The 16,268-nt window shown below is 42.0% G+C and overlaps 1 protein-coding gene across 1 annotated transcript in view; it reads left to right on the top strand.

The window, feature by feature from the left end:
• The window catches only part of Pgm1 (phosphoglucomutase 1), a 52,255-nt gene extending 36,523 nt beyond the window's left edge, over positions 1–15,732 (top strand). Inside the window, exons 8-11 of the mRNA XM_090334686.1 lie at positions 7,395–7,530; positions 9,250–9,433; positions 12,876–13,010; positions 15,072–15,732. Of these exons, the coding sequence (XP_090190812.1) occupies positions 7,395–7,530; positions 9,250–9,433; positions 12,876–13,010; positions 15,072–15,161 (545 nt within the window). The 3' untranslated portion in view covers positions 15,162–15,732. The remainder of the gene's footprint in view (positions 1–7,394; positions 7,531–9,249; positions 9,434–12,875; positions 13,011–15,071) is intronic.
• Positions 15,733–16,268: the final 536 nt, after the last annotated feature.

Here is a 16,268-nt window from a genome sequence, read left to right as displayed (position 1 = left end):
CAGCATTAAATCTTTCACTTTTGTAGGCCCAAGTTTTCCATAGCAACAAGTTGTGATTTATCAAGGCTAAATGTACGGAGAACTAATTAGGGAAATAAATTGATAGGTGGGCATGAAATTAAAAATAAATCTTTGTGCACAGGTAGCATGCTGAAGGAGTATATTGGGGGATACTCTAGGGATGATCCAAGACCTTTTACAGTCTGATATTTAAATTTTTCTTTTACCAGTTCTGGTGCTTGAACTCAGGGTCTGAGCACTGTCCTTGGACTTTCTCAAGGCTAGAGCTCTGCCACTTGAGCCACAATACCACTTCCAGCTTTTTCTATGTATGTGGGACTGAGGAATCGAAAGAATTGAACCTATGTCTTCGTGCATACTAGGCAAGCACTCTAATTTGGCAAGTAGGCCAAACTCTGCTTTCTGTGCTCTCCCTCCTCCTCTTTAACCATCCAAGTACTGATCTTAGCTCCCACCGCCACCATTGGCTTTTTCTACCACCCCATCCTGCTGCATCATCCTCTATTTTGCTAAGACGTCTCAGGTATGTACTTTCTCCTGCATTGGTCCCCATTTAGCTTGCAAGGTACTTAAACAACCACATCTCTTCTATTGCCCCTATCCAATATTTTGAAATAAAGAAACTAGTCTTCTTATGCTTTATTACTCTATAATCATCACTCAACAAAACAAAGGAGATCAAAACCCAGGATTCTTGCAACCTTGAAATTGAGTCAGAATTCCTGCTATGATGAATAGATCAGTGTATGATTTCTTTTCATTTCCCACAAGTGCAGATAGAGGGTCAGTGAGATGAACTGGTAGTTTTGAGGCCCATATGAACAAAGTTCTAAGCAATTGAATATCTTTAGGAGACTGGCAGTACTCTTTGGCAATGAATAGACATGATAGAACTAAACGGTGTTTAAAACTATAGGCCTGTAATCCTAGCTGCTCAGGAGGCTGAAATCTGAGGATCATGATTTAAAGCCAGCTCAAGAAGGAAGAAAGTGGAAGTGAAACTGTGGCTCAAAGTGGTAGAATACTAAAATTGAGCGGAAGAGCTCAGGGACAGCTTGTAGGCCCTAAGTTCAAGCCCTAAGACTAAACAAAATAAATAAATAAATGGAAAAGAAGAAAGAGGTAGATGAAATGGGTGATTGTGTAGTGTCCACAGAGGATGCTAAGTAATTTCCCAAAGATCTAGATCTTTACTCAGAGTACACAAGACCACTGCTTAGTCTTGTTATATTCCACAAAATGTGGGTGATACTCCATTATCCCAAGAGATACTATATAAATGCTCAGGGAATTTAGGAGGTAATCTCAGAATATACCTCCCTATTATGGATATTCATGGTAATAAGAAATATTTGAAGATTCCAGAACATTCTCCTGCAAGGAACTCTGTTGACACAGTTATACCCAAACATAGTTTTGCCCATGGTATGTTTTTAAAAATCTTTTTCTACTTTTTCTCCCCTATAGTAGTATACCCAGTAACATCTTTAATTTTTATTCATTTGACCCATGTGGAAAACATTGGACAAGGAAAATAAGAACCCCAGCGCCACGCATTAGTGCCTGGTATACACTAGCTAGAAAGAGGCCTGAAGACAATGCAGCTGTTCTATCACACACAGTATTACTTCAAGTACTAGAAACAGCTTTCAGGTTCTGTCTTCTCCAGACTACCTACCCTATTTCTCAGTCTTTCTTCTTTTTCTTTTCTTTTCTTTTTTTTTTGTCAGTCGTGGGACTTGAACTCTGGGTCTAGGTGCTGTCCCTGAGCTCTTCAGCTCAAGGCTACTGCCCTTACCCCTTGAGCCATAGTGCCACTCCCTCAGTCTTTCTTTCATTGCATATTGTTTATAGACTCAGCACCAACTTCTAGATGCCTTTGAGTTCATCAGTATTCCTTGTAGAAATTTATGCCCAGAACTGAGCCCACGTTTTCCAAAGTTAGCGTGGCAGGTGAAGAGTAGGTGGAATGATTATTTCTGAAGAGTTGGATACTGCACTTCTAAATTTTTCTTGGTTCAAATCTAGGACCTGTGCATGCCAGGAAAGAACTTCACCACTAAACTACACATCTAGCCTCATATACTTTTCTTGATATAACTTTCATTTTTAAGAAGTTTTATAATATTGTTGAGATTTTAAAATAGTGAGCCAGGTTTTGGATAGTGGCAGGACAGAGTGTCAGCCCTGTTCTAGTTGGCTTCAAAGGGTAATCATTGAATAGTACAAAATGTTGCCATTTTTGCAATGCCCATTTAAGAAAATAAGGGATTTGGGGGAAAAGGACAAGAAGCCTAGTTGAGGTTGAACTTGATATCATATACCATTATTATTTATGTAGAGATTAGAAGCATTTTTTCTTGTCCTATCTATAAAAGTGATAAAATATCATATAGAAGTGATAGCTTGAAGAGACAGTATTAATGCTATTTCCATTTCCTTTGTTTCCCTCCCTCCCTCCCTTCCTCCCTCCCTTCCTTTTCTGTCTTCTTTTTTCTCCCTCTTTCTTTCCTTTCTTCTTTCTGTTTTATCTCATTCTTTCTTTTCTCCCTCATCTCTCTTCCTCTCTTTCTCTCTTTTTCTCTTTCTCACTTTTCTTGCCAATACTAGAGTTTGAACTCAAGAGCCTCATGCTTATAAGGCGCTTCGTTGGTGTACTGCCACTTGAGTCATACCTTCAGCCCACGTTTTGCTGGTTATTTAGAAATAGAATCTTGCAGACATTTTTTCCCCAGGCTAGCTTTGAACTGTAATTCTCTGCTTCTTAGTTTCCTGAGTAGCTAGGATTACAGGCATGAACAACCAGTATCTGAAAACATATTTCTTTTTTTTTAAATACCAATTTATTCTTCAAATATGAGTTGAACTTTGTGTCCCAGATATTGGGTTAGACTGAGAGTGAGTTAGGGATTCAAAATAAGTTTCCATCTGAGAAAGAAATATGACCCTTGCCAGGTAATTAAACATGAGCGGAAGAGCTTGTAGACCCCGAGTTCAAGCCCTAAGACCAAACAAAATAAATAAATAAATAAATGAAAAAGAAGAAAGAAGTAGATCAGTTGGTGTTCTGCGAGATTGTACTCAAGGTACCTAACCTGATTCTGTGGTGTAGGGGCCATTCATTCTCTGGCCATTCCCTTGCATAGCTCTTGAGTACAGTTCCCTTTAGGCAAAGGCCCCAGGGAATATTGCTATCTTCCATATCTTCCACACAGATTATCCCAACACAACCAGGCTTAGAACAGTTGGAACTAACTAACTGTACTGTACCTGCATGTATCTCTCACCTGTATGTCTGTACTTATCTATAAGGGCAGAAGACATATCTTACTCATCTTGTTTGCTGGGTATAAAGTGAGGTTTATGTTAAGACACCTTACAGAAAGGAAATCAAGTCCTTCGGTGGTGGTCATAAGTGCCGGAGGAATGCTGGGGGCGGGGAGTATTCAGGAGCCCTCAGGGCCACCCCTCTAATAAGAGGCCAGGTGAAGGCTTCCTGGCCAGCTCACCATCCTTTCTAAGTGACGATGTCCATTGTTTGAGCAGAGAGGGAGGCAAAGCAAAAGATGCCACTGAACAGAGCCTCCTGGTCAGGCAGCCTGGATTGACCACTCTGGGACCAACTGGGAGCCCCACAGCATCATGAGGGCACAACATCTAGCATAGGGGACAAGATAGCAACACAGAGTGGGACAAAGATAGCATCCTGAGGGTAGCTGGAGGAGATCTTAGCCAGGCTAATGGGGGTATGTGCAGTGGAAATTTCCAGGCAGAGAATAGCACATACTGGAGACTGGGCAGAGAGAAGAAACACACAAATACTAATGCTTTTGAAAACTACAGGAAGCTGCTTGTCAGCTCTCCTGTCCGTGTACCTCCTTTTCCTCCCCTCCCAACTCCCACCCAGCTGTCACCTAGTAGGGACAGAAGCCAGGGCAGCTCCTGAGATGACTGCAATGGCTAGTGTAACCCAATCCCTAAACTGTTAGCTCTTGGCTCCCACAGTGAGGGTTGACATTTTTCTTGGCTGTGACCCAAAGCATGCCCTGACTTGAGTTTGTATTTAACACAAAGTGCTGATTAAGCCAAAGTGCGATGACAGGTGTTTGAGGATGCTGAAGAGGTGGAATTCCCGAGTGCTCAGTCACTCCCTGAGCTGGAGTGAGAATGAAGAAACTCAAAGCAGCACCCAAATTACCTTTGTGCAGACTGGGATGGCAGCCTGCTGCTCAGAATGCTCTCCTTGTCCTTGCACTGAAGCGAGCTTGGCCTCCTTTACTCCTTAAAAGTTAAACCATCATGAAACAAATGAATTCATGTTCATCAAGAGAAAAGAAGAAAGTGCTGAAAAATCTGTTGCTGTCCAGAGCAACAGATTTCCATTTTCTTCTCCAGTATGTATAGTTGAGGGACATTATTTTTGAAAGCTTAATGAAATCATTGGAAAACATGACTTTTTCTAAAAGCTTAAAATTTTTTTGTCTTTCTTTATAGTGATATCTGGAAGTGGTATAGTCCTTAACAGTTTACAAAATACCTCTTCTTCTTTCGTCATAGCGATGTGTTATGAGAGAGAGTCTGGGAGTGTGGCATAATATTTGCCTCGTGTGCTTGCTAGGATGTGCAAAGCCCTGTGTTTGATTTCTCAGTACCACATACACAGAAAAAGCCAGAACAGGTGCTGTGGTTCAAGTGATAGAGTACTAGCCTTGAGAAAGCCCAAGGACAGTGATTAGTGAGATTAATCAAAATACCCAGACAGACCAAGGATACTGTAAAGTAGAATAAGAGTGTTTGTTTCTTTTACCTAGGCAGATACTTCATTTATAATATTAGGTATGTGATTCGGTTTTCTCTAAATAGGGTTACAGTTGGGTAAGACTTTTAGGTTTTATTTCCACATGAAAGGACAAAAAACAAATCTCTCATCTAGAGAAGAAACATTACCTGCATGCTTTCAGTCTTGCTTCTTACAAAAATTAATGGATATTTTTTATGTATCAGTCACTTTTGTTTAAATAAAAAAGGAAGTGGAGAATGGACAAATAGTTCCAAGCTGTATACTACTGTTGTGAATTCTTTTTTTGTTTGTTTGTTTTTATAGTGAATTCTTTATATACTAGGAAGCTGCCAGAATTCTGCTTTTCATGAAGGAACTGTTGCCACAACATAATCATCATTGGCAAAAAAAAAAAATGTATGAGGGTAGCAAAGAGCATATAAATCAGTAAAAGTAAGCTGGGTGCTGGTGGTACATACCTTGAAGATTTTTTTGTTGTTGTTTTGTCCCCTGGTCCTGGGGCTTGGACTCGGGGCCTGGGCTCTCTCCCTGAGCCTCTCTGTGCTCAAGGCTAAATAATTCTCTACCACTTGAGCCACAGCGCACCTTCCAGCTTTTTCTGGTTATGTGGTACTGAGGACTCAAATCTAGAGCTTCATGTATGCTAGGCAAACCCTCTACCACTAAGCCACATACCCAGACCTACCTTGAAGTTTTCATATCAGTCAGAATTCTCTTTGATATTGAGTTTTGTGTGATGATAAAGCAAGACCCCACCCCCAAACAGTTGAGGCAGTTATATGAATACCATTTTAAAATTAATTAGTGTTTTTTGGTTTTTGGTGGCTCATAGGGCTTGAACTTGGCCTGGATGCTGTCCCTGAGCTCTTTAGCTCAAGGCTACCATCCTACCCCTGGGCCTGGAGGTTGTCCCTGAGCTCTTTAGCGCAAGGCTACCACCCTACCATTGAGCCAAGCCCCGCTTCCTGTTTTCTAGAGGATAATTGTAGATAAGAGTTTCAGGTCCTTTGTGCCCTGGCTAGATTTTGAACCATGATCCTCAGATCTCAGCTTCCTGAGTAGCTAGGATTGTAGGCGTGAGCCACTGCACCCGTCTTAAAAATTAATTCATTTTGAGAAAGAAGGAAGATCATGGTTTGAGGCCAGCTCAGTCAAAAGTTTGGAAGAGCCCTTTTTGGCCATCGCTGAATCAGGAACAGCCAAAATGAAGTTTAAAGTTCAATCCCTTTGTCACTTCTGACCAAAGTAAGAACCGGAAAGGGCATTTCAGTACACCTTCCCACCTTCGCAGAAAGATTATGCCTTCCCCTCTTTTCAGAGCGGAGACAAGTAAAACATGCTGTCTATGCCCATCTGAAAGGATGATGAGGTACAGGTTGTACGAGGACACTGTGAAGGGCAGCAGGTTGGCAAAGTGGTGTAGGTCACAGGAAGAAGTATGTTACCTACATTGAACAGGGACAGCAGGAAAAGGCAAAGGCACCACTGTCCTCGTGGGGATTCACCCCAGCAAGTGGTTATCACCAGGCTGAAACTGCACAAAGACAGCAAAAAGATCCTGGAACAGAAAGCCAAATCCCGCCAACTAGGAAAGGAAAAGGTCTAATACCTGGGCATGGTGGCACATAGCTGTCACCGTTCAGAAAATATAAACAGGAGGCTCACAGTCCAGGACAACTAGGGCATTAATTCAAGACTATATTTGAAAATCAGAAGAAGGGCTAAGGGCATGGCTCAGGTGGTATAGGGCCTGGTAAGCACAAGGCCTGTGTTCAAGCCCAGTTGCTAAAATTTCCAAAGGGAAAAAGTTATTCTTTCTTTACTGCCTTGAAATAAGACCTATTATGCATTGAAATCACTCTCTGGCTTTGTGTCTTTCTCTCTAGATTTTATTTTTGATTTTTTTTGAAACAGAATCTTACTATATATCCCAGACTGACCTAGAATTCACAATCCTCTTGCCTCAGCCTTCCAAGTGCTAGAATTCTAGGCGTGCATCAATTCATGTGTTTTCTTTTTGTTAAATAATGCTACTATTTTATTTTGATCATGTCTCCTACTTATTTAAGCTTTGTTTTTTCCCTTTTCACATGAAGATTTTGTAATTGATATATGACTTTTTGCCAAATTATTCTAGCTCTACTTACTTGCCATAAGTTTCTAAATTACTCTGGGAAGCATCAACTTCTTGCTAATGTTTTTTTTTTTTTTTTCAATATACGATTCCCTCTGTTTACTCAAATATTTAGGCAAGTTTCAGGGACTTTTTTTTTTTTTTTTTTGCCAGTCCTGGGCTTGGGCTCAGGGCCTGAGCACTGTCCCTGGATTTTTCTCAAGGCTAGAGCTCTACCACTTGAGCCACAGCACCACTTCTGGCTTTTTTGCAATGTATGTGGTACCGAGGAATCGAACCCAGGTCTTTGTGCATGCTAGGCAAGCACTCTACCACTAGGCCAAACTCCTGGCCCTCAGGGACATTTTTATTAGGTCTGTTATGATCACTGTTCAGTTTATGCCCGACTAGTTTTGAAATGAAGCCACATTTCTGATAAAACTTGCTCCTTCCTGCCAGGTTCTGACCACATCCGTGAGAAAGATGGGCTGTGGGCTGTCCTTGCTTGGCTTTCCATTCTAGCTACCCGCAAGCAGAGTGTCGAGGACATTCTCAAAGATCACTGGAAAAAGTTTGGCCGGAACTTCTTTACCAGGTGAGATAGGCCACCTTGTCTGGGATTTAAGGAGTGGGGCAGTGGGTGGGGGGAGTGAGGACAGGCATGAAAAATGTCTTAGGCACACATTGTCTTTTTTCCTGTCTGAAGCAATAAGGAAACTTGAATTGATCCAGTTCTACCAGTCGGGGGTTTTAAAAATCACTTGTTCATGGTCAAACTGAAGTCATTTTTTTGTTGTCTACAAAGAAAGAGGCTTAAAGTAGTTAGTTAATATAATCAAATGGTTTATAAGCATTTAAAAATGTACCCGTTGGGGCCGGGAGTTTTGCCTAGTGGTAAAAGTGCTTGTCCAAGGACAGGGCTCAGGCCCTGATTTCAAGCCCAGGACTGGCAAAAAAAAAAAAAAAAAAAAAAAGAACTTCCAGTTGCAAATTGTTTTACCATATTTTCATTCACAATAAATTAGATTACTAATGATAACTGTGAATCATACATTATAAACCAAGTCCTTGGAATTTTTATTTTTTGAATCATAGTAGTAGGCACAGTTTATGAATTATGCCACATCAGCCTCCAGTTATTGACAAGATAACTGAGATTCCAGATCAGACAACTGGCTCAGCGTTACAGTTAGCAGCCAGCAGGAGGTAGATTCATAGCTTAGTCCACCTGACTATGCGGTCCAAGTTCTTACCATTCCATGCCTCTGTGTCTAGGATTTATAAAACAATTCCCTCGGACTTTGGGTAAAGGTCACACACAGAAAGCATAAACACCTGGTTGTACTTTCTCGCTCTTTATCTTTTCAGTGTGGGGAAGGGTCTGACATCAGTCTTAAGGGGTCTGTATTATTCTTGACTTGAATTCTGGAGTCAAAGTTGACCTTAATCCCCTGGTATTCTCATGTCTCAGAGGCATCATCTTGTATATATTTGTATAGTATTTGTTTTACTGTTGCAAACAAATATAGACTCTGTACCTTTGAGCCTCTAAAAACTCAAGAGGGAGTGCAACAACTAGGTCAATAAAGCCCAAGAGAGTCTTTAACCTGATAGGAACAAAGAACAAGCTTTAAATCTAGAGTTTTAAATTAAAAACTAATCACAAACTTTCATTTGGCATGAACTTTTTTGTCTTGGCCCCTCGGCATCTTCCCGGGGCATCTTCTGTCAGGGTGAAGTTGAAGCAATTTGGACCTGAATCCATCCCTCTGCAGCAGTATGTGGGGATTTTCAAGTGTGAAGCGTTAGCTTGTGATTCCTTCCTCTGACCAGTGAAATCCTGGCCTTGCTGTAGGAAGCTCCAGTGGAGACTGGCACTCTCTTAACCAGAGTCAGAAACCTGAGGCAGGTCACAGACGGAAAAGTTCCCGTCTTCCTCCCAAAGAAGCTCAGAGAGGTGGGAAGAGAAAGGCCTGAGTCCTGAGCTTATGGATGTGGAGTTCTCTGGAGATATAGAGCTTTGATATTTCTTACTCAGGAGGTGAGAGTATAATGTTAGGTAGTGTCTCTCCAGAGCCTTTACAGCATCTTCAAGCCTTTCTCTGTGCGAAGGCCAAGGTGAAAGTTTTCTACCTATTCAGAAGGCCTCTCCGTGAGATTATCCTTTGGTCTGGCCTGCTCCATCCTAATGGCAAACAGCTGTTTCCCCCTGGTGCCTATGAAGTTAGAGAGCTCTGGAGGGGCCAGGCAAATGATGAAAGCAGGGCTGGGATACCTCAGTGTGCTCCGAAGTCAACCATGTGACTCCTTCCAGGTACGATTATGAGGAGGTGGAAGCAGAGGGTGCAAACAAGATGATGAAGGACCTGGAGGCCCTGATGTTGGACCGCTCCTTTGTGGGGAAGCAGTTCTCTGCAAATGACAAGGTCTACACGGTGGAGAAAGCGGACAACTTTGAATACAATGACCCGGTGGATGGAAGTGTTTCCAAAAATCAGGTAGGACTAGATTGGGGAATGGTGAAGAGAACTCTGGGCTTGCATCCCTGAAACTTCAAAACTGAACAAGCCCTTGGCCTGGGTTTTCTTGGCTGGCCTATTTTTTTTTTCCTGGGTAATTGTTCCCAGCTGATTTTCTGCTGAGGTCCTCGACTCTCACACATTCATATGGACAATAGGTTTGTCCTCGTTCTGTGCAGTCACATGTGCTGTTGTGGGATTTTGAATCAACATGCAGAGGGCTTTTTGCATTCTTTGGAACTATGCACAGATGTCATGTAAGCCTTAGATATCAGCTCCTCTCTCCCTGCCCAAAGATTAGAGCAGAAAGACTGAGAGTTGCAGCATCTACATGTTTCTTTCATATGATCTAAATTTTTATTAAACATTCCTGGACTTAGAACTATTAATAGTTCAATGTCTGTGACCCAACCAATATAACAAGGCTCCATAGCTGAGCAACTGGATGAGTCTGGGTGGTGACTGGTGACAGAATTAATTTTTTTATTTTTAAAATGTTAATTTTTTTATTATCAGGGTAATGCATACATCTGTCAGGTAGGGGTGCATTACTTCTCGACATTGATACCCTTTCTCATGATTTTGTCTCCCTTTCCCTTTCCCATCCCCTCCCAGTCATCTTGTTTTTCCCTCTTCCCTTCCCTATTTCAAATAAACAATATGTACAAAGTACCAGGTAACAAAGTCAGATACACATGAGATTAACCATAAGGGGAAAAAAAGAGAAAAGAAATAACTGCACATAGTACATTAAGAACAACAGTCACAAAGATAAACCTCTTGTTTCTATATCCTAGAGTTCATTTTGTTTAGTCTCATCTTGTATTACTATATATACATAGCTTTTGAGCTATTGTGATCCTGTTAGAAGATTCCTAGATGTGTGCTAATTATTTCAAATGAGGGAGACCATGGAGCTTATGTTCCTTTGGATCTGGCTTACTTCACTTAATATGACTTTTTTTCCCAAGTCCTTTCACTTCTTCTTTTTTTTGCCAGTCCTGGGCTTGAGCTCAGGGCCTGAGCACTGTCCTTGGACTTTCTCAAGGTTAGAGCTCTACCACTTGAACCTCAGCACCACTTCTGGCTTTTTGATATGTATGTGGTACTAAAGAATCGAACCCAGGTCTTTGTGCATGTGAGGCAAGCACTCTACCACTAGGCCAAACTCCCGGCCTCTCTTTCCACTTCTTTACTAATGGGGCAATGCCATTCTTTCTGATGGCAGCATAGAATTCCATTGTGTATAAATACCACATCTTCTTGATCTATTTATCTACTGTCTGGGTTTGTTCCATATCTTAGCTATGGTAAGTAATGCTGCAGTGAACATCATTGTGCTAGTTGCTTTAGTATGACCTTGTTTCTGGACATTTAGGTAAATGCCAAGGAGTGGGATTGCTGGGTCATAGGGGAGCTCTATGTGTAGTCTTTTGAGGAATCACCATATTGCTTTCTAGAGAGTGGCAGAACAAGTTTACACTCCCACCAACCGTGTAGTAATGTTCCCTTCTGGCCACATCCCTGCCAGTGTCTGTTATTAGATTTCTTGATAATGGCAATCTAACTGGTGTGAAGTAGAATCTCAAAGTTGTTTTAATTTACATTTCTTTTTTTTTTTTCCACCAGTCCCGGGCTTGAGCTCAGGGCCTGAGCACTGTCCTTGGACTTTCTCAAGGCTAGAGCTCTACCACTTGAGCCTTAGCACCACTTCCGACTTTTTTCTATGTATGTGGTGCTGAGGAATTGAACCCAGATCTTCATGCATGCTAGGCAGGCACTTTAACCACTAGGCCAAACTCCTGGCCCTCGATTTACATTTCTTTTATGGCCAAAGATGTCAAGCTTTTCTTCATGTGTCTATAGGCCATTCTTATTTCCTCTTCAGAGAAGTCTCTCTTTAAGTCTTTAGCCCACCTTTTAATGGGATGGTAGTTTCTTGGAGGATTTGTTTTGGAGAGATTCAGGTTTGTTTTTTTTTTGCTGTAGTTATTTTTTAGATATGAGGCCCATGTCTGTTGTATGGCTAGGGAAGATCTTCTCCCACTCTGTGGGCTTTCTATTTAACTCGCTAGCTATGTCCGTTGCCATACAGAAGCTCTGCAGTTTAATGCAGTCCCATTTGTTCAAGCTTTCTTTAATTTGTTGTTTCTGAGTCTTTATTAAGAAAGTTTCACCCTGTGCCAAGGAGTCCTAGTGTATCTCCTATTCCTTCTTTTAAAGTTTTCAGGGTATCTGCTTTGATCCATCTGGAATTAATTCTGGTGCAGGCTAACATAAATGGATCCAACTTTAGTTTTCTACAGGTGCTTAACCAATTCTGCCAGCACCACTTGTTGAAAAGGCTGTCTTTTTCCATCCTATTTTTTGGCTACCTTATCAAAGATTAGGTAACCATAGGTGTGTGGGTTGATTTCTGGGTCTTCAGTTCTATTTCATTAGTCCTCAGGCCTGTTCTTGTACCAGTACCAAGCTGTTTTGATTAGTATAGTTCTGTAGTAGAGCTTAAGTTTGGTATTGATGTTTTTCCAGCCCTGTTCTTTCTGCTATGGATTGTTTTTGCTATACTGGGTCTTTTATTATTCCATATGAATTTTTGAATTGCTTCCTCTATTTCATTAAAGAATGACATTGGGATATTGATGGGTATTACATTGAATTATAGATAGCCCTTGGCAGGATTGCCATTTTCATGTTGTTAATTCTTCTAGTCCAGGAGCATGGGAGTTTTTTCCTCAGTTCTGCTTTAATTTCCTTTTTCAGGTTTTTAAAGTTTTCATCATAAAGGTCTTTTACATCCTTTTAATTCCTAAGCATTTTTTTGAGCCTATTGCGAAAAGAGTTGTTTTCCTGATTTCTGCCCCACTCTTCTCATTGTTGCACAGGAAAGCCATTGATCTTTGAGGGTCAGTTTTATACCCTGCTTTATTTGTAGTCATGGGACCCTACTTGGAGTCATCACATACCCGCAGGAGATTGACTGGTGGGTCCTGTCTGATAGGTTGGGCATGGCTGCTCTGCGCTCCCTGAGGCTCTCAACCAGTGTTTTCTAGAGCTCTGGTTTCAGCCAGACTGAGAATCAAATTTCTGTACCCAACGGTTCTACTTACTTGTTTAGTAAGCTTCATACCGGAATGGCAAGTCCATAAATCAGAGGGGAGGGGTGGGTAGCCCTCATGCTCTCCAGTCTCACTTAGGTTATATCTCCTGCCTGACCTTGGAAATGCCCCTTCTGCATTAGCTAAGTCCCCACAGCCTGAGTGCAGTCAGAGGTGGACAGAAGGCAGACCCCCTAGGCACAGTTTCTGCCATTTATCAAGGAGCTAATCTTCTGATGAGTTTAGGCCTCTAAGTGGATCTCTTCTAATTTGCCAGTCCTCAGTCTCCCTTCCTACATGTTGTTTCTGCTTATGTTTTGTAGGGCTTGCGGCTCATTTTTGCAGATGGATCTCGAATCATCTTCCGTCTGAGCGGTACTGGGAGCGCAGGGGCCACCATAAGACTGTACATTGATAGCTACGAGAAGGACGAGGCCAAGATCAACCAGGACCCACAGGTAGTACCCAGTTCCTGTGCCCTCCCTTCCAATAGAGTGAGGAAGGGTGCTTGCACTTACTTACTGCAACAATAGCAAATAAATACCAGCAATAACATTAAGAGGAAACAAAGATCTAAGCATTTGCCAAACTTTTGCTTTCAGCCTATCACACAAATGTCATACTCATTTAATTCTCAAATGATACAATCTGTTCTTAAATAACAGATAAGGAAACTGAGGCACAGAAATGTCAAGCAACACTGAATAGGTTTGCATGCCTATTAAGTATCTACGGGATTGTGTGTGTGTGTGTGTGTGTGTGTGTGTGTGTGTCTGTGTGTGTGTGTGTGTGTGAGAGAGAGAGAGAGAGAGAGAGAGAGAGAGAGAGAGAGAGAGAGAAGAGAGAGAAAGAGAGAGAGAGAGAATATGAATATATTCTGTAGCTTGAACTCCAGTCCTACGTGCTGCTGCTCCTTAGCTTTTTTGCTGAAGGCTGGCTAGGACTTTTCCTTTAGAGCTAGAGATCCTCTTGTTTTTGTTTGTTTGTTTGTTTGTTTGTTTCTACTTAAGTGGAAATAAGAGTCTCATGGACTTTCCAGCCTTGGGGCTGGCACTGAACTTCAGTTCTTAAATTTCAGCCCCCTGAGTATCTAGGATTACAGGTGTGTAACCCTAGTCTTGGTATCAACCTCTCTCTGGTGTTCTGGCTTGTCACTTACCACAACTATCTTTGCTTGGTGAATTACCTGCTCCATCAGGTAGAAGCAGTTTTATGTATTCTCAAAGAAAAGTCTACCAACCTGCAGCCTGGAGGGTTGAGTTTCCAGTCCTACCCACATAGTGTCCAGGGGTATGTCAGAGTGGGAAGGGACTTGGAGTGAGACAGTGAACTTAGAGGATAGTCACTAAAGTGGAAGAATTGGGAGGAGGAAAGGGGAACAGGGGTGTTTCTCTGAGTAAGTTCCTCTACCTAGCCACATGCCCTGCAGCCAGAGCTCTCTACCTACAGAACATTTCTGCATGCTTCATGTCCTCCTCCCAGCTGTTCACTGCACACACACACTTTACCTTAAAGGCTCCAAGAGGTCTTGCACTAAGATGCCCTGCTAAATGCCACCTGCATACAAATAGCCAACACATATGCAAAAAGTTGACTAAGCTTTGACATCATTTTGATGTCAGTATGGAAGTTTCCAGCAAAAATTTGAAGCCTGGGGCCAGTGTTTCATGTCTGCTATTCTTGTTACTGAGAAGGCTGAGGTCTGAGGATCACAGTTCGAAGCCAGTCTGGGCAGAACTTCTATGAAACTCTTACTTCCAATAAACTACCAAAAAGCCAGAAGTAGAGCTATGGTTCAAGTGGTAGAGTGCTAGTGTTGAGCACAGAAGTTCAGGGACAGCCCCAGGCTCTAAGTTCAAGCCCCAGGACTAGGACAAAAAAAAAATTGAGAACAGAACTTCCATGTGATCCAGCATTTCCTCTTTTACTGTATATCCAAAAGAACTCATGTCATTACTCTCAAAGCCACCTGCAATCCATGTTCACTGCAGCATTATTCACAAGAGCCAAGATATGGTACCAACCTGAAGTGTCCATCAGAAGATGAAAGGGATAGAGGTGGGTCATAATCACATCACCAAAAATTACTCCATCCTAGAAAGGTGAAGGAGTTCTTCCATTTGTGGCAATCTGAGGAAATCTGGAGAACATTATCCTTGCGAAATAGGCCAGGCACAGACAAATTCTGCATGATCTCATGCATATGTGCACTCTGAAAGTTGAACTCATGGAAATAGCAAGTAGAAGGGTAGCTAGCAGAGGCCCGGGCTGCAGAAAATAGAAAGATGTTGGTTAAAGGATACAGGATTTCAGGTCCATAGGATCCCAGTAGCTGAGATCTAATGTTCTTTGGGCACCTCTGGTGATCAATGTGTATCGTATGCCTAGACTTAATAGAGTTAGAGGAATCTTGACATGTCTAGATTAGACTCTGGAATCAGGGGCCAAGTTAGGTTTGGATCCAAGCCTCTGTTTGGAGAAAATGCTAGAAAAAGTTCTTTGTTTTGTGTCTCCCTCAGGTCATGTTGGCCCCCCTTATTTCTATTGCCCTGAAGGTCTCTCAACTCCAAGAAAGGACGGGACGTACTGCGCCCACCGTTATCACCTAAGAAGACAACCATGGGGTACGTCCCTCTGCCCAAGACCCAGCCACGCCATCTGATTGAGGAGCATGGACAGAAACACAAACGCATTGGCCTGGATTTTTATTTTTTTTAGGATTTGATTTTTCCATTTCCTCGATGTTGACAAATGGTGCATTCATAAGCACTGCCCGTGGGGACAGTGTGAGGAAAAGAGGACCTGTGGGCTCTTTCAGCGTCGACTCCTCCTTATGCCCTTCTGCACTGCCGCTGTGGGGGTGTTGGTCTCCTTAACATCAGACACTATTTACACCACAGCAGCAGGTGAAGGCTGGGTGTCAGCCCGCAAGGCCATCTTTCTTCCTTTAGAGTGCACCCACGAAGTGACAGTACATGGTCATTTCTCATTGGTGAATCTCCCCTCTCCCTTCTCCGGTTTTCTGTTTACACATAAGTCAACAAAATGCAAATTCTGGTGCCTTCTCTCCAATTAGTTTTCCTCTGAGTGAGACGTACTTGTCTGCGGATTTCTGCCTTGATTTGCAATATAGTCCCTATTTGCACACTTCTTTGGGGATATTAAAGCAGAATAAACTACTATTGTTTGTTGCCTTTGTTTTTTTGTAACTATAAAGTGTTCTTTTGATTTTAGAGAGAAAACAGATTTTTGTTTTCTTGTTTTTGTTTTTTTTGCAGATGAGAAGAGATTATATTTTCTTTTGATATCCTAGCTAAAAAACAAAATGGTCTGTGGTTTAGGTTGAAAATCCTTAGTGCTGGAAACCATCGTTTTCAATACAAGTAGCATCAATTTAGCTAATCTGGAACCATGGAAAGTCGAGTTTCAAATTGACAGAGCAAAGAATGCCTTGCAGTACTGAGATACTGCGTGCCTATGGAAGGGTCAGAGGACTAACTCTTAGAATCTGAGAGCAGGGTTGCTGGCATCTGGCTGGAAATCAGCCACTGGCATTTCACTCAGAAAGAACATGTCTCTTCAACCCATGTGCGACTTAAGAGATAAAAACACAAACCTGAGAGCCAGCAGACCTGAGTGTGAGCCCCATCTCTAACCTTGTGTGATCTGTGGTTGTCATTCCTCACAGCTTTAAAATGGGGGAGGGAAAGAATTCT

Source organism: Megascapheus bottae, chromosome 6 (assembly GCF_031878675.1).
Source record: "Megascapheus bottae isolate mThoBot1 chromosome 6, mThoBot2.hap1, whole genome shotgun sequence".
Taxonomy (NCBI): Eukaryota; Metazoa; Chordata; class Mammalia; order Rodentia; family Geomyidae; genus Megascapheus; species Megascapheus bottae.
This window is presented reverse-complemented; position numbering and strand designations above follow the sequence as displayed.